General features: G+C 42.5%; 1 protein-coding gene across 3 annotated transcripts in view; it reads right to left on the bottom strand.

Moving 5' to 3' along the window:
* The window catches only part of RRP1B (ribosomal RNA processing 1B), a 130,342-nt gene that overhangs the window by 24,055 nt on the left and 81,397 nt on the right, over positions 1-24,890 (bottom strand). For all 3 annotated transcript variants that reach the window (XM_033939617.1, XM_033939616.1, XM_033939618.1), the window contains exons 11-13: positions 19,556-19,575; positions 13,100-13,237; positions 11,538-12,217 (exon numbers count right to left, since the gene is read on the bottom strand). In XM_033939617.1, the coding sequence (XP_033795508.1) occupies positions 11,538-12,217; positions 13,100-13,237; positions 19,556-19,575 (838 nt within the window). The remainder of the gene's footprint in view (positions 1-11,537; positions 12,218-13,099; positions 13,238-19,555; positions 19,576-24,890) is intronic.

Here is a 24,890-nt window from a genome sequence, read left to right on the forward strand (position 1 = left end):
GGACAGGAAGCCAGAAAGAAAGAAAGGGGGCAGGGTGAAACAAAGAAAAATGGGGCACGGAGAGAGAGAGAAAGACAGACATACAGAACGAAAGAGGGTGTGGAGAGAGAAACAAAGAAGGGGGCAGGGTGAAACAAAGAAAGAAATGGGGCACGGAGAGAGAGAAAAACAGACATACAGAAAGAAAGGGGGTATGGAGAGAGAGAAAAAGAAAGAAGGGGCAGGGTGAAACAAAGAAAAAGTTTGGGGAGGGAATGAGGTCTGGAGGAGAGGAAGCATACAGGAGGCTGAAAGAAGGGAAGAAATATTGGATGCACAGTCAGAAGAATAAAGTACAACCAGAGACTGATGAAATTACCAAAGGTAGGAAAAATGATTTTATTTTCAATTTAGTGATCAAAATGTGTCTGCTTTGAGAATTTATATATGCTGTCTATATTTTGCACTATGGCCCCCTTTTACTAAACCGTAATAGCGTTTTTTAGCGCAGGGAGCCTATGAGCATTGAGAGCAGCGTGGGGCATTCAGCGCAGCTCCCCGCGCTAAAAACCGCTATCGCATTTTAGTAAAAAGGGAGGGGGAATATTTGTCTATTTTTGTATAGTTGTTACTGAGGTGACATTGCATAAAGTCATCTACCTTGACCTCTTTGAAAACCCGCGGAATATAAATGATAATTAACATTTTCTCTGCGTACAGCGTGCTTTGTGTTTTTAAAATTTTATTGTTGGTAGATCATTTTGACTTGGCCACAAAGGTAAGGGGGAGGGAGGGAAGGGAGCTGCTGAAAGACATCTAGTAATCCTTGCAGGCTTGACTGTGCAGGGAATTATTTTTGTAAAATCATGTTTTGTTATGTGACTGGCATTATTTAGACTTTAATTTCTATGAATGAATAGAATGAAAATGATATAAAATTACTTGCTTGTTTTTATGTGCGTGCGTTGAAGGAAAGTGGATGCTGAAGGGAAATAGGGAAGAGAGAGTGGGGAGAAGACACTGATTTATAAATTGACAATTGTACAGAATATTGTTTCTTTTTATACTTTAATATAAACAATTTAAGGCTTGTGTGAATGGAATCAGGTGGTTTGCGGGGATGGGGACCGAGTTTACGGGGATTAGTCCAATAAAATGGTATTTTTTTATTTCTCATTATTTGTTTTATTTTTATTTGTTAATTTGTAAAGTGGTGATTGTTATGTATCAGTTTTTTCAAATTTACATCTACTGTCTTTATATTTTACTCTGTATTAGAGGACAAGTGTTACTGTTTTTGTGGTGTTGCATTGTATCCAGGGTCTGGTTTCTTGGCGGTAGGTAGGAAAGAGGGAGGAGACCGCGCGCTTTAACTACGGGGACAAGGCCATTCACCACTCTACGGGGCAGTGGATGGCCTTGTCCCCGTGCTCACAGTAAGCACTCCCCTCTCACCGTTTCGGCGGGTTAGCTGTTTCGGCGGTTAGCTGCGGGTAACAGCCATCGTGTCATTCTCTAGTTGAGATGAAATTCTGAAACCACTTTAGGTAAGAATTTAGGATGAGTCCGGAGGACCACCTTGTCATGATGGTATACTGTGAAAAGTGGGTCCAGTACTAAAGCTTGTAGCTCACTGACTCTGCGAGCAGACGTGAGAGCAATGAGAAAAAACACTTTCCAAGTGAGATATCTGAGATGAGCAGAAGCCATTGGTTCAAAAGGAGGCTTCATCAATTGAGCAAGAACAACATTGCGATCCCAAACCACGGTTTGAGAGGTGGCTTGACAATGAAAAGTCTTTTCATAAATCTGGAAACCACAGGATGAGCAGAAAAGGGTTTCCCCTTCTATAGGCTGATGGAAAGCAGCAATTGCACTGAGATGGACTCAAATAGATGTTGATTTGAGGCCTGATTAAGATAAATGCAACAGGTAATCAAAAACTGAAGACAAGGAGGTAGATTGAGGTTCCTTGTGATGAATGGTGCACCAAGCAGAAAATCTAGTCCATTTCTGGTTGTAACATTGGCTAATGGTAGGCTTCCAAGAAGCCTCTAAAATGTCCTTTACAGATTGAGAGAACTTGAAATTGGCAGTTACGTTGAAAGATACCAAGCTGTCAGGTGTAGAGACTGCAGGTTGGGATGAAGGAGAGACCCCTGACTCTGTGTTGCAGACAGTTAAAAACTGGTAGAAATAGTGGCACCCTGCTGCTGAGTTGAAGTAGAAGGGAAAACCACGGTTGTCTGGGCCACCGAGAAGCTATTAGATTCATGGTGGCATGTTCGTGTTTGAATTTGACGAGTGTCTTGAGAATGAGAAGAAATGGAGGAAATGAATACAGAAACTGATTTGTCCATTCCAGAAGAAAAGCATCTGCCTCAAGGCGATGAAGAAAGTATATCCTGGATCAGAATTGAGGCAGTTTGTTGTTGTGGGGAGATGCAAAGAGATCTATCTGAGGAGTCCCCCACTGAGAAAAAATGTGATGGAGAGGCGAGGAATTGAGTGTCCATTCATGAGTTGCAGAAGACGACTCAATTTGTCCGCCAACCAGTTTTTCTCTCCTTGAATATAAACCGCTTTTAGAAAGGTGTTGTGAAAGACTGCCCAATTCCACACTTTTTGAGCTTCCTGGCAGAGAGGGGAGAGATCCTATGCCTCCCTGCTTGTTGACGTAGTACATGGCAACTTGATTGTCTGTCCGAATGAGGACTACTTGATCGTAGTGAAGATGCTGAAAAGCTTTTAGAGCATTGACGATTGCTCTGAGTTCCAAAAGATTTATGTGACACTGACAATCCTTGCTGGACCAATGGCCTTGAGTACGGAGACCATTGAGATGAGCCCCCCAAACATATGTTGAAGAATCTGTCGTGAGGACCTTCTGATGATGGGGCGTTTGAAACAGTAAACCTCTGGAGAGATTGGAAGAGAGCATCCACCAGTGGAGAGACTGTCTCAATGAAGGAGTCGCTGTAATGTGCTGAGAGAGTTGATCGAAAGCTTGCGCCCACTGAGATGCCAGGGTCCACTGAGGAATTCTGAGGTGAAGTCTGGCAAAAGGAGTCACGTGAACTGCAGTGGCCATGTGATCTAGGAGAACCATCATGTGTCTCGCTGAAAGTGAAGTGAGGGATGACACTTTGTGATAAAGTAGAATGAGAGCATTCTGACATTGTTGAGGAAGGAATGCTCTGAACTGCACAGTATCCAGTACTGCTCCGATGAACTGTAGAGTCTGAGAGGGCTGAAGTTGGGATTTCTGAAAGTTGATTTTGAACCCCAAGTTTGGAGGAACCAAGTAGTCCGTTGGGCCGCTACAATAACCCCCTGAGATGTTGAATCGTTGATGAGCTAAACGTCCAGGTATGGGAAAACCTGAAGACCATGGTTTTGCAGAGCTGCTGTTACCACCACTAAGCACTTGGTGAAGACTCTGGGAGATAATGCCAGGCCAAAGGGTAGCACTTTGTATTGAAAATGATTTCCCACCCGAAATCTTAGGAACTTGCGAGAGGCTGGATGAATGGGAATGTGGGTATAAGCCTCTTTGAGATCCATAGAGTATAACCAATCATTTTGATATAAAAGGGGATACAAGGATGCTAGAGACAACATCCGAAACTTTTCTCTGACAAGAAATTTGTTGAGTGTTCTGAGATCCAAAATAGGACACAGATCGCCCGTCTTTTTCGGAACTAGGAAGTAACATGAGTAAAAAAACCCTGCTCTGCTGTTCCAGGGGAACTTCCTCGATGGCACGGAGACGAAGTAGAGCTTGAGCTTCCTGAAGAAGAAGGGTGGTCTGGGATGGATTGGAAGGATACTCTCTTGGGGGAAGATCTGGAGGAATCTGGATGAAATGAAGAGAGTAACCTTCCCTGATGATAGAGAGGACCCAAAGGTCAGATGTAATGAGCTCCCATCAGTGGTAATAAAGATGGAGATGGCCTCCTATGGGAAGAGGAGAGGACAGAGGCAGAACGATTGAGGTTATGCTCTGTGTGAGATGGTCAAAAAGACTGAGAGGCCTTGGGTGCAGAAGGAGTCTGAGGTTTTTGTTGCCGCTGTTGCTGCTGTTATTGTTTCTTAGGAGGCAGCTTTGAATAAAGAGCTGCCTTCTGAGGAAAACGCCTCTAGTAGGATGGAACAGGTCTATAACCTTTGGTAGTGGAAGGCTTTGGCTTTGGTCTAATAATGGAAGCAAAGGACTTCTCATGCTCAGATAAGCATTTGGTAGCTGCCTCAATAAAGTCATCAAATAACTCATTGCCCTGGCATGGGATGTTAGCCAGTCGATCTTGCAGATTCGGGTCCATGTCCACAGTACGAAGCCAGGCAAGGCGACGTATGGCCACCGAAAAGGCAGTAACCCTAGAGGACAGTTCAAACACATCATATGCAGATTGAACGAGATGCATGCGAAGTTGACCCAGAATGTTGTATAGTTGTTGAAACTCTGGAAGTCGATATTGGGGAAGATATTTGAAAAAATCAGGCAGGACGTTGACCAAATGCTTGAAATAAGATGTGAAGACAAAGTTGTAGTTCAAAACTCGGGTTGTCATAATTGAATTTTGATATAGTCGACGACCAAACTTGTCCATAGTTCTGCCCTCTCTTCCATGTGGGATGGTGGCATAAACCTTGGCAGGATTGGTTCTTTTTAAAGAAGATTCCACAAGAAGAGACTGATGGGATAATTGAGACTTATCACATCCCTTACAGTGGACCATTCGATATCGAGATTCTAATTTTGCTGGCACAGCAGGAACGGAATATAGTGTTGTCAAGATTTATTTTGAAAGTTTGAGAAAAAATTCCATTTATGGATAATTTGAGAGTCTCCCTAGGAGGATGAGGCATTCCCAGTTCTTCCAGATACTCCTTAGAGTATTTTGAATCAGATTCTAAAGATATGTTAAGATCCTTACTCATTTTACATAGAAACTTGGTAAAGGATACCGGCATGACCTCGTTGAGAAGGAGAAGGTGATCAAGAACCCCCTCTCATAGCAGAGAACGAAGGTGAAGCTTCTCTGGAGTATTGATACCTGCTATCTGAGTCCAGAGGCAAAGATGACCCACTTCTGGAATGTGAAGAGAACCTCGCAGGAGAACTCGACTGACGAGAGTAGTGAGGTTCCACAAGAGATCTCTTCAACGAAGGAGTTTGTGGTCTCGAAGAGCCTCGATGTCTGGAGAAACGAGACCTGTCTCGAGAAGAACACCTGGGCCTCGATGGAGAAGTATGTCTCAAATCACGATCTCGTGATTGAGTCGGATCCAGTCTGGAAGATGAATGTCGAGGCGTCCTCGCCCTGTGCCTCGAAAAGGGCAATGCCTTATGTGAAGAGGTAGGGCTGGAAGTTGGAGAACAAGGTCGAGACACAAAAAAGGACTCAGCTCCTTGTAACGAGGTATCTCGAGGCACTCTTAAGGACTTGACTCCTTGTATAGAGTATGTAGACTGAGCTCGAGGCACTCACAAGGATTCAACTCCTTGGATAGTATGTAGATTCATCTGAAGACACTCTTAAGGACTCGACTCCTTGTATAGAATGACTAGGTTGAGCTTGAGGCACTGCCAAGGATTCGACCCCTTGTAATACTGCTGAGTGCTCAGGCTGGACTGCAGGAAGCAGAGTCGAGGTAGGAGTGAATTGGGCAAGCATGTTACCAAACTCCTGATGCAGAATAGTTGCCAACATATTCTGCAAAACTGGCACCGAGACCACTGAATCTGGTACATTTGGTGTGGCTATAGTCTCCGAGAAAGACTACCTTGAAGAAGAAAGAGGTCTCGATTTTGAGACACGCTTCTTTGGAAGCTTCAAAACCACCGGCTCTAAGGGTGGCATGTCCGGAAGAGTTGGCTTAGCTATTTTACCTGAGGGAGTCAGTGAGGATAATGGCTCCTCAGGAGAAGATTTAGCTGATTTCCCTGAAGACGAGGACTTCCCAAACAAGGAAGGTTTGATTAAGGTTGAGGTGAAAGGTGGTAGCCCCGTAGAAGACTTAATTGGATTCGGGGACAGGGTTGAAATTGGAATCAGGGCCTTAGATAAAGGCTTATCCATGCCGCCAAATATTTTTTCTACCTGAACTCGATGTTTAAGGGCTCGAGTTTGAAACGTAGCACAGTGGGCACATGACTCCGGATGATGGTCGGGTCCTAAACACTGTACACACCAGTTGTGTGGGTCAGTGAGGGAGACTGAACGCTGGCAATGACTATACTTCTTGAAGCCTGTGACCGGCCCGGACATAGCAAGAAAAATATCTAAATTGAAGCCCACCATGACATGAAGGAAAAAAAACAAAACCCAAACCTTTTTTTTTTAAGAAAATGAAACACGCAATAACCACAGCGACCCTGTAAGGAAAAAGAAACATGAGCCGCAGTGAGAAAAGGCATGAGTAGAACTAAGTCTAGCGCAGAGTGTTGAAATGAGGACTTCTCGGCTCTGTGGAGAACTGAGGAGATGTGCGCCCGTTGGGCGGGAAGGCACTCACACATACATGGTACGGCAGTCGCAAACTTTCTAAAAGTTTTACAAGCAACTCTGCTTGCAAGGCTGTCCGCATCGTGGCTCCGTGGATGACGTCACCCACACTTGAGAATATGCTGCTGCTTGTCCTGGGATAAATATTTATCTGTATATGACATGTTTAGGCTAAAACATTGTACTATAAGTATCATAAACCGTTTTGTCTGGATATTACTTGTATTTGTCTGTATATTATGTATATTAACCTGTAGCTCGTGAGGGAGAACGGAATAGTAAACAAATAAAATTAAATAAATATTTAAAAAAACAAGAAACCAAAAAATCTTGTCTGCATAAGCCTTAACACCCTTTCTCATGTCAAATCTAAATTAGTTTTGTTTCTAGAATTACTATATTTTTCGCTTCATAAGACGCACCTGACCATAAGACTCACCCTAAATTTAGAGGAGGAAAACAAGAAAAAAAAAACATTCTGAACCAAATTCTCCCTGCCAGGCTCTGCACCCAACCCCACACTCCTTTCCAGGCTCTGCACCCTGTCCCCCCTCTGGTGTCTAGTGGTAGGCAGGGACAGGGCACAGATGTCAAGGCAGATGACTTTTTAAAATATGTAATTTCATCTCAGTAAAAACTATAGAAAATAGACAAATATAGTGCAAAATATAGACAGCAGATGTAAATTCTCAAAACTGACACATTTTGATCACTAAATTGAAAATAAAATCATTTTTCCTACCTTTGGTTGTCTGGTGATTTCTTTCTTTCCTTCCTCAGGCCCAACAATTGTACCCTTCCTCCCTCCTATGTTCCCCTCACTGCCTTCCAGCCTTTGTCCTTTTCTTCCCCCTGTTGTCTGGTGATTTCTTTCTTTCTTTCCTTCCTCATGCCCAACAATTGCCCTTCTTTCCTTCCTCCTATGTTCATCTCACTGCCTTCTAGCCTTTATCCTCTTCCCCCCCCCAACTCAGGCCCAACAATTACCGGAATCCCTTCCTCCCTCCTATGTTTCCCTCACTGCCTTCCAGCCTTTGTCCTCTTCTGCCCCCCCCAAGCCCACCTGCCCGCCCGCTGAATTTAATTACCTCCCACTGCTGCCGCTGTGAGGATACATCAATGAAGCAGCAGCGGTGGGGGGGTTGGACTCCTGGCTCAGCAGCAGGTTGAGGAATGAGCGGGGAGCTGGCATGGAAAGAATTGCTGGGAAGGGCCAGGTGGGTGCAGCGATTGCACGCCGCCGGCCAAGAAGCCTTACCCCTAATGTCAATTTTAACGTCGGACTGAAGGTCCGGGCCAAACCTTCAGTCCAACGTTAGAATTGACGTCGGGGGTAAGGCTTCTGGGTCGGCGGCGTGCAATCGCTGCACCCGCCTGGCCTTTCTCTTCCTCTACTTATGGCGGCATTGAGACCAGGAGCAGCGGCAGTGGGTGGCAGTTGAAATAAGGCTGGGGGGGTTGGGTATTCGTTCCATAGTATGCACCCTTTTTCCACCCACTTTTTTGGGGGGAAAAAGTGCGTCTTATGGAGCAAAAAATACGGTAGCTTTAACAAGCCCACGGGGGTAATCTTATAAAACCTTTTCCATATGTAAAACCTGTTTATGAGGGAGGTGCTAATAAGACTTTGCTTTTCCTATTTCACCTACTTTTAGACTAATAATACTTTTCATTACATAAGAACGTGTATTGTTTCATATGTGTTTGACCTAAATTTCATAATTGTAGCCTGATTATTTAATTTTTTTCATAATCTGAAGTGAAAATGGCGCAAAACAATGGAGATTTCATTGCAAAAGAGTGCTGAGCAGTGATGAAATACATTTTTTAAAAGGGAACTCAGCCAAACAAATTTAAGATGATATGTCAGTTACTTTAGGGGATAAGTGCCCTTTCTATTCCATAGTCAAGTACTAGGTTGCTGCATTTAAAACAGAACATTGGAGCATGGAAGATAAAGAATGTTCTGGGAGACCAACTCAAGTGATAATTATAGAAAACATGGATGCCATTCATTCCATGATCCTGGATGATCAAAGAATATCCACTACAAAGATAGCACAGACCCTGAAGATATCCCTACAATGAGTAGGCTATTATTCATGAGATTTTAGACATGAGAAAGCCCTCAGATTTTTGAACCATCTTATAGCTATGGATGAATATGAATATATATATAATCCAGAGACAAAAGAAACAAAGAATAGAGACATAGTGGTTCCCCCATCCCAAGAAGTTCAAGACACAGAAGTCATCAAGCAGGGTGATGGTGTCTGTCTTCTGGGACAAAGATGGAATTTTGCTTGTAAATTACTTGTAAACGGGTGCAACCATCACGGCAAAGTACTTGCACTTTTTGAGAAACTGAAGCAGCAACTACTGGTCTCCAAATATCGAGGCAAACTTTTGAAAGGAATCTTGTTTCTTCAATGCTGCTCCTCACAAAGTGGCCATTACAAAGCAGATATTGGCAAATCTTCATGATTTGGCTCTTTCGGACTACTACCTCTTTCCTAACTTCAAGAAACACCTCAACAGAAAAAAGTTTTCAAGAGTTGAGAATGCCACATTAGATCCAGAAAAAATGGTTTGCAACACAACCAAAAGGTTTATTTTTGTATAGGTTAAAGAAATTAGAATAGTGAAGTCATAAATGTGTGGAGCTCAGTGGTGAATATATAGAAAGTAAATACATTTTTTTCAATCCCATAGCTTGTTGTTTTCTTTACAAAGCTAAGGACTTATCAGCACCCCCTCATATATGCATAAAATGGCTTTTATAAAATTGTTCAACCAGGTTTAATTTCAAGCATGTGTAATTTGTGTGCTATTGGGACTAGATCTAGATCTGCATAATAGATGACTTTTCAAATTCACAAAGACCTCCTGTTACAAAGTCAAGCCCATAATAACTTAGAGTCCACCTATGTCCATTCTTAATAGTTAATCCAATAAGTCCTCAACACTTAACAATATTAGTTCACAAGGAGCACAACTGGCAGTCATGTACTCCTAAATTTAAGCTCAGTGTAAATATATTTATTTTTAGTGTAGGCTATTGAAAAGCAATTGCTTTTAATGGTCTTTTAATTACTTTTAATGGTCATGGTTATTTTGCTCTCATAGCTTATGACTGCACGCTTAGAGCTCTGCTAACCTAAGGACAGGGCTCTGATAATCCAGTTGTCAAGATACTGGTGTACTTGGAACCCCAATTTGCGCAAGTGTGCCTCTGTGACCACCATTTCCTAAGTGAAGGTGTGCAGCACTGTTGCGAGCCCAAAGGGGAGAGCTGAGAACTGAAAATGCTGTTCCAACACATGAAACCACAGGAACCTTCTGTGAGCTGGAAATATGGGAATGTGGAGATAAGCCTCCATTAAGTCTAGTGAGGCTAGGAATTCTCCTGACGCCACCAAGGCCATTTAGCCATGGATGCAGATTCGGTCTTTGCCACTTCTGGAAATGACCTAGATCCTCCTGAGTGGCCCATCTGTAGTCCCAGGAGCCTCAAGGTATCTGATGAGGCTGAGAAGTGGCCCCCGCCCCTCCCTCATGTGCCCTGCGGCATGTAGAACATGGATGCTCCTCAGTTGTCCATCCAGCGCAAATCTGGCATGAATCCAGTATTATCAGAGCCTGAGGAGTCCATCTTGTGAATTAATGAAAATTCAAGGGATATTAAGGCAGATAGAGGCTTTTAAAAACAAATATGGAAATCCAAGATGGCTGCTGCAATAGTGATTTTGACACTAAAAATAGCCTGGGGGGGGGGTCAAAAAGAAACTCCAAAAATTCAGGTAAGGGGTTTCTAGAGGTAGGAGACTTTCCAATATGGCCACAGGAACCCTCAAAACTGCAATTCTCTGATTCCGTCCCATCGCTGGCCCACCAGGTCTTATGGTAGGCCAGGCAGAGGCCTGCGATATATCTGGGAGGGGGGCGGGGTGGGCGTTGACCTGAATATAAAGCAAGACCCCCATTTTTGGGCCCAAAATTCTCGGCTTATATTCGAGTAAATACAGTATTTAATTCTAATTTAAAATTTCTTGAATTTACTTTCCTCCTTTAATGGACAATATCATTAAAATGTTCACCAAATGATTAGACAGCTTGAACTTTTGACCTTGCTACATCTAAACTACAGGTGTCAAACAGAAGGCCCGCGAAGCAAATCCGGCCCACCTAGCTGTTTTATGCGGCCCGTGCTACAATGCGGCGTTTTCATTGCTGCACCTGGGTGTTTTATCTTCTAGCCAGTTGCCTCCTCATTTCCGCAGTGTGCTCAAAGCTGCAGGCAGTGGCTCCTTGTGCATCCTGCACCTCATCCAAAATCATTCCCTCTGACGTTGTGACATCAGAAAAAAGGCTTCCGGTTCAGGCGCAGGACGCGCTTAGGAGCCACCGCCCGCGACTTTGAGGACACTGTGGAAATGAGGAGGAGGGAGCCGGCCAGAAGATATACTGCTTGAAAGCTATGGAAGTACTTTCCAGCACAGGACAACAATCTATCAAAGCCTGAATGGGAATGAGAGCTTCTGGCTGGCCTGATCACCTTTGGACATACTCTCAGAACTTACTTTATCTCCCAAGGCTGCATTGACACAGAAGACATAAGAGCACAGGTACCTGGGGAAGACCCTCATTCTTCTAATGAAGCCCCTCTCCCCTTCCCCTTTCCACCAGCTTTGAAAGAGCTGAAAAAGCATGTGCGCAGTTGTGATGGAAGACAGATTCTAATGAAGTATAGAAAAGATTATGGCAAGCCTGTGACTGTGTAGTTTAATTTTGTGGTTAACCATTTTGTGTTGTTAATAAGATTATATTGTGTGTATACATGAAAAATGAATGGAAAAAAAATGGTGTTACAATTAGTACTATTATGGGTGAATGGTCTGGGGTGGAGATTGGGCGGGGTCCGGCTCACGACTTAGCCTGTGTTTTAGATTTCGGCCCCTTAATGTGATTGAGTTTGACACCCCTGACCTAAACAAAACAATCTGAACAACAACTAAGCATCTTCAAAAGGAATTAAAAGAAATTTCTTACATTTGCTTTGCTTTTCTTGCCGCCTGTTTCCAAGGTTGCATTCATTTTCACAGAGCTCAAAACTTTCTTCACTTTTCGTTTCTTTTCCCTCCTTTGGAGACATTCTGTCTGTGTGGGGATCATAAACACCTTTTCTTTAGTTTTGAATTTAATAGGCAAGGATAAAGTTACTTCTCCCTCATCAGATTCCATTAATTTCTTGCTTACAGATTCAGGCAAACTGTCCAAATCTACTTTCAGCTTCTTCTTCTTGGTGGCACATTCTACCATGGTACTCTCTTCCTCTGTTGAAATCTCAGAACACTTAGTTACATTTTCACACTGTGTTTCTGTATATTCAGTGTTCATTTCTGGGCTATTTCGTTTCTTTCTATTTTGTGTAGCAGTGACTTGAATGCCTTGCGGGCAGCAATTACTACTGTCCTTCCCAACACAAAGAACTTTGTTTGCTATGGTTTCACAGGTCTCCATACTGTTACCCTCACTGTCCTTCATTTTTTCCTTACTAGTTGCCAGTTCACAACTATTTCTGGATGAATCCAAAACACTTATTTCAGCAGAAGTTTCAGGACCACAGCTTTTATGCTTTCTCTTCTTTTTCCTCTTCTTGTGAAGACTAACAGCTGATGCTTCTGCCATTTTGTTGGTGCTCAATTTTTCTTTTACATCCTGATCTTTGCCTGTAAAGAAATTAGAATTCTTAAACTCAACAGATCAATAGTCACAGAAAAAAATTTCTATAAAACCTTTTCCACGTGTAATGTATTGTACATATAGAACATGCCATTATAAAATTGTATGAAAACATGCTGGTATGTGTGATGACATAAAGCATATATAATTCGTATTGTACTTTACATGATCTGCAAGGAGGCCTGTGGAGAGTAGGAGGAGGAGAGGGGTTGGATCTGGGGCAAAGATGCAACATCTGCACATAGTTTACATACTCCCAAGCCTTCTTTACAGGACAGTATCAAAACCTTACAGAACAAGGTAACATGGTCTAACGAAAGTTTTAAAGAAGAGTTAAGACCTATAAAAAGCATCAACTTATAAAAATCAAAATATAAAGGATAATTTTACAATCAGAGTAAGAGTACAGATTCAGCTACAGTAATAGAGTTTACTGAGGCCAAAATAAGATAATAATTATGTATATATTTGTGTATTAACACTGTATTCAAATAATCAGCAGATGGGGGAGAGTGTGGCGCAGGGGTTAAAGCTGCAGCCTCAGCACCCTGAGGTTGTGTGTTCAAATCCCTCGCTGCTCCTTGTGACCCTGGGCAAGTCACTTAATTCCCCCATTGCCCCAGGTACATTAGAGTTTGAGCCCACCGGAACAGATAGGGAAATATGATAAAGTACATGAATGTGAAATCACTTAGGATATAAGTGGTATATAAATACATTAAATAAAATAAATAAATGTTTCTACAGTACATCTATTTAAGTATTTTTACTCATCACATGCAATTAAAATACTGCAACCATACATACATTAAGGGAAAACACACTTCTTAAATGCGATGTATTGTCCAGCATATCACATTACTTCATACCTTTCTTTTTTTCATCTTTGATCTTCTCTGAAACTTTCTTTTTCTTCTGCTTCTTAAATCGCTTGCTCCTGAATGTATCATCATCATCATTGTCACCAGTACAAATTTGCTTAGGAAAACTATCCCGTGGGAAAATCCCTGTTGGGAATGAAGTGTTATTAAAAAATGAAAGTGTTCTCTGTGAAATAAAGATACTATCAGCTCGGAAATCAAGAAAAACTCTCATTCAGAGCCCCTTTTGCAAAGTCATGGTAGCAATTCCCCCGCGGCAAATGCACCAAAGTCCATTCAATTCCTATGGGCTTCAGTGCATTTGTCACGGGAGAATTGCTATCACCACTTTATAAAAGGGGCCCTTAATTTTTTATTATTGTACTGAATTCTCTGTATTTATTTCAGAAAAATAAATTACACTATGGAAAGGCAGCTAGATGATTAAAAGGCATTACTTCATTACTGCATATTAAAGTGTGATATTAACCATAGGCCACATTTATGCAATGAAACCTATCTATAATAATAAAACACTAATCGCGCATGCTCACTCCTACCTGCGTGATCCATGATCCGTAGGTCCCTGGCCGGCAGAAGTGCGCATGCGTGCTTCAACTCCCCCCTCACTCACTGTAAGGCAGTTTGTCGTCGCACCCCTCCTCGGCGCACCCGAACCCCCATTGACCCTCCCATCCGACTCTCCCACCGTGAGACGACCACAAACCTCCCGACTCCAGCAGCGTCCGCAGTACTCTAAACACGCTGCTTCGTGGCCTTCTACTGCCCTGATTTCCTCTGCCGCGTCCCTGATGACATCGAGACAGAAATGCGGCAGAGGAAATCAGGGGCAGTAGAAGGCCGCAAAGCAGCGTGTTTAGAGTGCTGTGGATGCTGACGGAGCCGGGAGGTTGTAGGTCATCTCGCGGTGGGAGGGTTGGATGGGAGGGCCAGTGGGGTCTGCTGCACGGCTGCGGTAGTGGTGGGAAGTGGGAGATGGAAACATGCTTCTGAACGGTTCTACTGCACAGGGGGATGGGAGGGAGGGATAGAAAAATGCCGGGTTCTACTGTACAGGGGGATGGGGGGTAGAAATGGAAAGATGCTGCTCAAGGGTTCTACTGAACAGGGGGATGGGAGGGAGGGAGGCAGGCAGGCTGGCTTTGGGGGGTGGGGATGGGACAAAGTCTGGAAAGCAGTGAGGGGGGACATAGGAAGGAGGCATTGGGGGCACTAAGGACATAGGAAAGGGCACTAAGGACATAGGAGGCACTGAGGGCACTAAGGACATAGGAAGGAGGCATTGAGGGCACTAAGGACATAGGAAGGAGGCATTGAGGGCACTAAGACATAGGAGGCACTGAGGGCACTAAGGACATAGGATGGGACACTAAGGACATAGGAAAGCGGCACTGGGGGCACTAAGAACATAGGAAGGGGGCACTAAGGACATAGGATGGGACACTATGGAAACAGGAAGGGGGCCACGGAGAGACAGGCAGGCATGGCACAACAGAGAAATACAGGCAGGCAGGGAGCCAGGGAGACAGAGACGGAAAGAAAGACAGACAGCCAGGGGCCAGGAAGAGACACATACAGAAAGAATGACAGACAGACAGCGTCCAAGGAGAGAGAGACAAAGAAAAAAAACCCCAGACATCTACTCTAGAACCAGTTAATGTAAAGGGCTTAAACACTAGTTTATTAATAATTCACAGTAACTGCATGAACAAATGCTTATGGTAAAGCACCTGAGTAAATCTGGTCTCAATTCCCCTTAGTCCCAAACTCTGAAAATACTTCATTATTCATATTGTACAACATGTAATTTATGGTCTCTGTGTCATCTCCTCATTGATTTATTTATTTCTTAGATACCGCCTGAAAGCTATCAAACACTTACATTAGGTACAGTAAGTATGATGAATTGGGGCTTGCATTTTTGCAGACAACACTATGATGTGTGTTTCTGATAGAGAAAATGTTGACAAGAGGCATATATTTTCAAGTGGCTAGGTGAGAATGGTTTGGCATTTAATCTGTGCAAAACACAAGTCTTTGTGAAAACATTATTTATTTGGATTTATTTACCACCTTTGTGAAGACATTCACCTAAGGCATTGTACAGCAAGAATAAGTAAAAACAATAGACAATATACAACTACAGCAGTAAAAATATTCAAACAACATACCCTCCTTTTATAAAACCATAGAGTGGATTTTAGCGTCAGCCGCTGCAGTAACAGCTCTGATGCTTATAGGAATTCTATGAGCGTCGAAATTGTTACTGCTGCAGCTGGCGTTAAAAACCGTGCTACGGTTTTGTAAGGGGGGATAGCATGGCATACTATACTAAATAAAGAATCAACACAATACACACTAAAACATTTTAACAGAAAACATCAGGTATAAGCAAAGGTGATACAAATAGATAAGAAAAAGTAACAAGTTAAAAAAATAAGGGAACTAATTTAAAGATAGCTGCATGTGAAGTTATAAGGGTCCATGAAGGACTGATAGAAGGTTTTAAGTGATATGATCACATCACACCATTTACTATATTATTGCCTATATTCCACATTTTTCAATAAATGACTCATCACAGATCACAATAAGAAGCAGTCTCTAACTAATCACAGAGAATAACATAACTTAATAGTGGATAACATCCAGATTAATAATAATAATAATTATTATTTTATTTTATATACCGCCATACCCAGGAAGTTCTAGGCAGTTCACAATTAATTGAAATACAAACAATGCAAATCATTGAAATCAACAAGTTATATGCATATAATGTAAGAAAAATGCATACATACCATATAAAGATGGTACAACAATCTTACAAGAATATAAAAGATTATAATAATAAAATATATTAAGAACTCAGCCTGTTAAATAATTGAGTTTTAATCTGCTTTCTAAAATCAAGATAAGAAGAGGCATCAAGCACAATTTGGGCAAGCCATGGATTTAGTTTAGTCGCCTGGAAAGAAAAGGTTCTTTCATAAGAACATAAGCAGTGCCTCTGCTGGGTCAGACCAGAAGTCCATCATGCCCAGCAGCCCGTTCATGCAGCGGCCCATCAGATCCAGGACCTGCATATTAATCCTCTATCTATACCCTTCAATCCCCTTTTCCTTCAGGAAAACATCTAATCCTTTCTTGAAACCCAATAACGTACTCTGTCCTACCACACCCTCTGGAAGTGCATTCTAGGTGTCCACCACCCTCTGGGTGAAAAAGAACTTCCTAGCATTGGTTCTGAATCTGTCTCCTTTTAATTTATCCGAATGCCCTCTCGTTCTTGTAGTCTTCGAAGGTTTGAAGAATCTGTCCCTCTCCACTTTCTCTATGTCCTTCATGATCTTGTAAGTCTCTATCATGTCCCCTCTAAGCCTCCGCTTTTCCAGGGAAAAGAGCCCCAGTTTCTCCAATCTTTCAGCACAAGTGACCAAGCGCATCTCCCTTCCTAGTGAAGGTGGAGTGATGCCAAAGGATGCGCGGGACCTTAGATTGGATGCTGTCCTGTAAAGACAGTTTGAAGCGCACTGGCTTTGGGTATCAAAGCCTGCCATACCAGGCTGCAGACTAGTCCCCCTGAGCTTGGGGACTCCTGTCCCCACATGTTTAAGGACAGATGGGCTGATGTTCTCAGAGTTCTGGATAAGATTTCAGTGTACTCTATTTCGGCCTTCTGGATGCTCTGGATCAGACAATGGACGAGCGACTCAGCCTTACTACTTTCAGTAGATTGCCCTTGAAGGGGTAGATGCTATTTAACACAGGACTAGACAACCAATGTGGCCGATCACCACCCCAAAACCCTCTTGGATAGTAGGGCCATCGACCTGCTTGGGGCAAAAGAAGCAATTTTCATGCCTCTAGGAGATCTCACCAATTTTCCTCCAGCTACTCCTCTGAGGCCCTTTCAAGGATCCAGACAGATTTGGCAGCTATTGGCGTCAGCAGTCTGCAGGTTCCCGCAGCAGCTCAGCCTAAGCAGCAATGCTTAGCTTTCTTATGTGGTATCTTCCCCGATGGGAGAGGCATGGAGGAAGACAACATCGAGTCTTGTCTTTGAAGACAGTCCGATGCTCAACACTCTTTATGTGGTGTCTGTGCAAATGGTGTTGATACTGATGCCAGTATCAATGCAGGCTGTGTGTTGGGTGCCGAATCTCCTGCCATACTTGATGTCGATGCCGAACCAAAAAGTCTTTCACACTGAAGTTGTTGGGCTTTAAGTATCCTCTTTTGCTTATGTAGACAGATGTGACAGCAAATGTCCTGATGGTCAGGACCTAGACACTGAATACATCCATTATGGGGGGCGGAGCCTGAAATGGTTTGATTGCATTGAATACATTTCTTGAAGCCGCTTAGCACCCTCTTTGACATGGAGGGTAAAATGGCCAACACAAAGTCAAAAGGCTCGATGGCTTGGGAAGCTCAAGTGAAAAGTATACCGAATACAGTCGATGCTTCCTGAGGCAAAAAAGGTCTTGAAGTAGCCTGAAGGCCAAAAAATGAAGAAAATTCAATTAAATTTGAGCAAATGAATAAAAAATGAGAACTATGAATTCTGAAGAGAAGTACAATAAAATTAAACCAGGAAAGCACAGAAAGATATCTAAGTTTGACATACTGAGAAGCCAAAAATACAGCTTCTTGGCTCCACGGAAAACTAAGAACTGATGGTCCTGCGAGCTAATATTGGGTGGGAAGGCACAGTGGTATTGGCACTGCCTAAAGATTTAAAGTGACAGTACACTTGGCTGTCTGTGCCAGGTTCTGTGGATCACGTCACCCACATGTGAGAAAATTATGACTGCTTGTCCTCAGAGAAATATGAGCCATGTGGTTGAAAAGACAACACATCATCCAGTACGATGCCAGGAATTTTTAAAGTAGAGGCAATTGTGATGGGAAAACCTGAAACTAGTATCGGGAAGACTGGCTTCAGATGAATCTTCTGATTAAAAATCATAGCCTTTGTTTCCTTGGAGTTTGACTTTAACTAAAAGAAATTTAGAATTCAATGGTTTCAGTTTTGTGTGTCAGTGTACAGGGTCTGGATATTGCCCGCTTTCACGAAATTGGTTAGTTCAAGTTGAGTATGATTAGTGTGGTCATAAATATATTAAATAACCATTGCTTCTAACTGTAACTCCTACTGGCATCCTGCTTGTCTGTCTTGATTGTTTCGATTATAAGCTCATTCGAGCAGGGACTGTCTCCTTTGTGACTGTATTATGTCAGTTAGCACTCTACAAATAATTAACAGTAGTAGTAGTATCGGTGCAAGCAATGAATCCTATGGAACTCCACAGGTAAAATAATATTGTTCTGAATAGTGATTAGATGTTAAGGAACATTTATACTAGCTAGCTCATAAATATTACTTTCTTTCAATACTATCATCATGTTCACTGTGACGGGACCTCAATGGTGGAACGCCCTACCACAATATAATTGAAAAAGATTAGAATAATTGAAAAAGATATCTCACCATTTAAAAAATTATTAAAGACTTATTTATTTAATTACGCTTTTAATATTTGAAACTTTTTATACTTTTTGGATATGCTTTTAATAATGCTATGGTTTTAATACCCCCCTCCTTTTGTATTTTCCTTTATTTTTCTACTAAAAAATTTAAAAATTGTAACTTTTAACCTTCTTTCCTCCCTACTCATGTATGTATAATATGTAACTACTATGTATATTGTTAGTTTCTTTTTATTGCTCCTTATTGATTTTGTACATCGCTTAGTAATTTTAATAGGCGATTAATCAAATACACTAATAAACTTGAAACTTGACCAAGATATTTGCATTTTCTTTAAGCCAGAGAAGACAGTAACTTATTTACCACTCTCTTCCCATGGACTCACATTTGCATCCAGGGAATAACATGACATTGTGATAGGATTGAACAATGTTATGGACTATCATCCTGATAAGTAACTGATTATTTAGTTAATAATCGTATTTTTCGTTCTATAAGATGCACCCAGCCATAAGAAGCACCCGAACTATAGAGGAGGAAAAACCAAGGAAAAAATATTTGGTTCAGAATTTTTTTCTTGGTTTTTCCTCCTCTACAGGGGGGTGCATCTGGTGGTCTGGTGCTGGGAAGCCCACAGCCTCCCGGCGATTCATGAGAACTGACGGCAAGCCAATCACGGAGCAGAGCGGAGCGGGATCAGGCAGGAAGCACAAAGGTCATGCTCCTACCTTATGCGCCGCTCTGCAGGGAGAAAGGCAGCCATCCAGCACTGCCCACCAGCAGGAAAAAAGGTACCGGGGGCAGTGTATTCGCTCCATAAGACACACCCACTTTTCCACCCCCTTTCTGGGGGTGGAAAAAGTGCATCTTATGGAGCAAAAAATACGGTATGTTGCACTCTAAGTAAGCCTTCTATGAGTGAGAAATGTCACTTAAAGGGCATTACTCACCTTCTGCTAAATTTTGAAACCTGGAACAAAGACAAAGAAATATTAGGAGAGATATCTTAAAGTGAGCAAGAAATGGATTAGAAAAAAAACTCAGCCTTATAGAAATATGCATGCATCCTCAGTAATCAACACATAGGAATAAAAGAGGAAATTTAGGCTGGAATTCCAGTCCTGAACTGACCTATTCAGTCCTCCTAGTTAAAGTCACTAACTTGCTCCTGCTTCAAAAACCTTACTACTTACAAGACTCAAGCAGCAGTATTTTTATACATCTTTTGTGTGCGCTACTATACGACCTACCCTTCTCTACAGATTGCTATTTATTTCTATAGTGCTACATAGACATATGGGGCCAGATTTGGTAAATGCTACCCCAAATTAGGTGTCGTTATGATTTGTGCTAAGTGCCAATTCTATAATGGTTGCTTAATACTAGGTAACTTTAACATCCTAGCACGAGAACCTACACCTGCTGAAACCTGGTGTAAATTCCTAGCCCAACTAATGGCAGTTGAGAATGCAGATCCAATCATTCTATAATATTGAACCAAACTTCTGTGGATGGCCCCTGACCCACCAATGTCCTTCCCATGGCCATGCCCATATTTGAATTGCATGCTATGAAATTTAGGTGCATATGTTATAAAATAGAATATAGGGCCGATAGAACTAGAAAGGCCAAATTGGCCCATCCACAGCATCCACTATCTACTCCTCCCCCTGAGAAATACCACATGCCTGTCCCAAGCTTTCTTGAATTAAGACACAATCTTTGTTTCTACCATCTCCACCGAGAGACTATTCCATGCATCTACCACTCTTTCTGTAAAAAAGTATTTTCTTAGATTATTCCTGTAACCTCTGAACTTCATACTATATACCCTCTCATTATAATTTTCCTTCATTTGAAAAAGGTTCACCCCTCTTGTACATCAAAGCCACAGAAACACGCCTAACTACTGCCCATTAAGTGCCAACTAACTCCAATTGATTACGCATCTGGGATCCATGACCTATATAGAATCTGGGGGATGTGTGCAGCCCATCTAATTTTCCAACTTCCTTCTCTACTGATGCTTCACACGCTCCAGTCTGTTATATGCCAGAGGTTTATCTTTGGAAAATTTCTCACCCTACATGCAAGTAAAGTTATGTGCATACCGTCATTACATGCATAAATTTACCAATACATAGGGGAGGAACTGCCAAAGGCAGCAGTGAGATGATTACGCTTAAGTACGGTGATATGAAAAAGTCCTAATTTCCCCTATTACTGCATATATAAGAACATAAGAATTGCCGCTGCTGGGTCAGACCAGTGGTCCATCGTGCCCAGCAGTCTGCTCATGCGGCGGCCCTTAGGTCAAAGACCAGTGCCCTATTTGAGTCTAGCCTAGAGAATGACATGGTGGCTGTTACCCATGACTAGCCGTAGGTAACCCGCCAAAATGGTGGGGGGGGGGGGAAGTGCTCACTACGGGCATGGGGACAAGGCCATCCACCGCCCCATAGAGCGGAAAATGGCCTTGTCCCCGCAGTTAAGGGAGGGAACGCGCACAGTCACCGATCGCGCGTGGCCCCCTCCCTTCTTTCTACCTCCCTCTCTCCCCCTTACCTTTGCGGCGCATTAGTAAAGTAACTTGCTGAAGCCGGCCAAGCCTGCCTGAAGTCGCGTGTGTGTGGGCGGAAGCTTCTCCTCTGATGAAACTTCCGGTTGCGACTGCAGGCAGACTTGGCCGGCTTCAGCAAGTTACTTTACTAATGTGCTGCAAAGGTAAGGGAGAGGGATGGAGATTCTCGGGCCATGTGAGGGGTGCTGAAGGGCAGTGAGGTGGCGAGAAGGAAGGGAGGTGGTGGTGGGAGGAAGACGCTGAAGGGGAGGACAGAGTGGGGAGAAGACGCTGAAGGGAAATTGGGTTTGGGGAAGACAGAGTGGGGAGAAGAAACTGAAGGAAAATGGAGAGTGGGGAAGACAGTGTGGGGAGAAGACGCTGGAAGGGAAGAAGACAGAGATGCCAGACTTTGGGGGGGAGCGGAGGAAAGAAGATGGGTGCATGACCAATTGGGGAAGGGGGTGAAGGAAGAGGCACAGTAACAGAGCAAATGGAAGACACTGAGAGAAGACAGACAGTGGATGGAAGGAATTGAATGAGAAGATGAGGAAAGCAGAAATCAGACAACAAAGGTATAAAAAAATTTCTAGTTATTTCCTTTTTTTTTTTTTTTGCTTTAGGATAAAGTAGTATATTAATTGTGTTGATAAAAATTTATAAACAAAGCCCTGCCAGCTGAACATCTCTTTCTCTAGTTCAGCAGCCAGAACTTTGATTTTTTAAGGAAGGAATAAGCTAAATATTGCAGTACTGAGACTTGTATGGATGCTGCGGGGATAGTAGTTGCAGGGACGGGGCGGGGACAGTGGTTGCAGGGACGAGACAGTGGTTGTGGGGATAGGGACGGGGCGGGGACAGTGGTCACGGGGATGGGGTCGGTGGTCGAGGACAAATTTTTTTCCCCGTGTCATTCTCTAGTTGTACGGCAACTTCCCCAGTCCCTTAACCATTTTAGTTGCTCTTCTCTGGACCCTTTCGAGTAGTACTATGTCCTTTTTCATGTACGGCGACCAGTGCTGGATGCAGTATTTCAGGTGGGGGTGTACCATGGCCCGGTATAACGGCATGATAACCTTTTCAGATTTATTTGTGATTCCCTTCTTAATCATTCCTAGCATTCTGTTTGTCCTTTTCATCACCGCCACAGCACATTGCGCCGACGGTTTCAATGACTTGTCTACAAGTACTCCCAAATCTCTTTCCTGGGGGCTCTCTCTGAGTATAGCTCCAGACATCCTTTATTCGTGCACATGATTTTTGTTACCGACATGCATCACCTTGCACTTATCCACGTTGAACCTCATTTGCCATGTCGCGGCCCATTCCTTGAGCGTATTTATGTTTCTTTGTAGGTCTTCGCAATCCTCACTCCTCTGAATAACTTTGTATCGTCCGCAAATTTAATCACCTCATTCATTGTGCCAATTTCTAGGTCGTTTATAAATATGTTGAAGAGCACAGGCCTGAGCACCGAACCCTGTGGCACTCTACTTGTGACACTTTTCCAGTCCGAATATTTTCAATTCACCCTCACTCTGTTTCCTAGCCATCAACCAGTTTTTAATCCACGTGAGTATATCACCCTCGATTCCATGGCTCGCAATTTTTTCAAAGTAGGCGTTCATGCGGAACCTTGTCGAACGCCTTCTGAAAATCTAGATATACGATGTCGACCAGGTCACCCTTGTCTATCTGCAAAGATAGTGCAGTAAGTTTGTCAAGTAAGATCTTCCTTTGCTGAAGCCATGCTGGCTGGTCCTCATCAGTTTGTGTCCATCAAGGTGATCGATGATGCGGTCCTTTATCAGCACCTCTACCATCTTTCCCAGTACTGAAGTCAGAATCACTGGTCTGTAGTTTCCCAGATCTCCCTTTGAAACTTTCTTGAAGATCGACGTAACATTCGCCACTTTCCAGTCTTCTGGAATCTTTCCCAATTTGATCAACAGATTGGCTATTAGTTGGAGCAGTTCAGCTATAACCCCTTATACTGAATGGTTTCTGCTCTTTAAACACAATGTATTAGCCAAAGTGAACCATTAGGACACATCACAGATTTTAAATTATTAATTCATGTATTTAAGGAACAAAAGCTATTCAACACTCATGTTATCAATGTGAAAAAGTAAATGTCCCATAAGTTACTCCATCAAACAAATGACCAAGTTTAACTGATAGTTAGATTCAGCTAATTCAGCTAATTCAAGCCAGGCTTGATTTCACCCAACCCCACTGAATCTAAACCTTGCTATATATTGAGCCTTACCATGACAGTGATGTAGCCATCACAAAGTTTTTACAAGAACACTATATAATAGATCAAAGAAAATTCCAGAAGAGATAAGAAAAAAAGGTTGTTGAAATATATTAGTTTGGAAAGTATTACAAAACCTATTTCTAAAGCTCTGGAGCTAAGGTGGTTTTATCAGGATTCACCTGCAGAGCTCCTCTTAGCCATTCACAATTGCTCATCACTTGTACTTTTACCTCTCTCCATTCATCTCGCCTCTCTTCCCTTTACTACCCTTCCCTCCATCTCCTCTTCCAGTCCTTCACTTGCTCCCACTTTTTTCCTCTTCTAGGAATACAAGGACTACAATCTCTGATCCTTCAGGTCAGCAATGAGCCAAACTGCCAACCAGTAAGCTTATTCACACTGAGATTACTTATTGGTCATACTAGAGAGCTAATCAGGCAGACATATCAGCGTATTTATTTATTTATTTTAAAAATTTCTATACCATTTTAAAGAATCATATATTTACATACAGTCTTAGTAGCTGGACAATGTTCAAGTAGCAAACACTTGGCAAACCTGTTATCCGCCTACCTATTATCAGCCTGCTGGCTTCCTTAGCTACAAGTCTACCCACCTGCCACCACACCTCTTCAGAAATAGTCTGCTCATTTTCTCTCTGTCTGCATGCATAGTTTGCTTGCTTGCTTGTCTTCCAATTCCATGATTACTTAGTCTGTCCATAGTTTCTTCTTCCCTCTCCACATAAAGCATAATCTGTTCTACCTATCATCACATAGTTTTCCCATTATCTCACTCTGAATAAAAGGGTTGAAAGAAAAGTAAAGCCTCCATAACTTTTAATTGAAGATATTTAATGAATAAAATTTGAAAATAATGCTTGAAACTTGCTCTTCCATTACATGTATTTACTATTCTACCTGGTCGCCACCATTCACCATACATTTCTGCAACAATAGACAAGTTTTTGAATGCCACCACGAAAGAACAGCACATCTCTCTCTGCAACCAGCTGTTCAATCCTTTTCAGCTTTTCATTTGAGTTGAAGAGATACCCTTAAAGGTATTCCTTCAATTTTGGGAAAAGATGGAAATCACATTGCGCTAAGTCTGGGCTGTTTGGCGGACGGAGTAAGAATATGAGACCCATCTTTGCAATTGCCTCTTTGGTGGCTTGTGCTTTGTGAGGTGTAGCATTGTCATGCTGCAACAAAATTTCCTCCCTGTTCTTCCAAACTCTTCTCAAATCATTCTCTCAAAGTTTTTAGGGATATAAAAGAGACTTGTCCATTGCTGTCATGAGTTATCCACTTTGTTTTTCATCATAAAAAACAGCACATCTTTACATTTTTTGGCTCAGCAATGCATCAGAACTCACATCAACCCAGTAACCACCATAACCTGCATGTAGTGGTGAATTTCAACAGGAGGGACCCCCTCAACAGTTAGAAGCAGCATATAAATG

The sequence above is a fragment of the Geotrypetes seraphini genome, chromosome 3 (genome assembly GCF_902459505.1).
Source record: "Geotrypetes seraphini chromosome 3, aGeoSer1.1, whole genome shotgun sequence".
NCBI classification, from domain to species: Eukaryota; Metazoa; Chordata; class Amphibia; order Gymnophiona; family Dermophiidae; genus Geotrypetes; species Geotrypetes seraphini.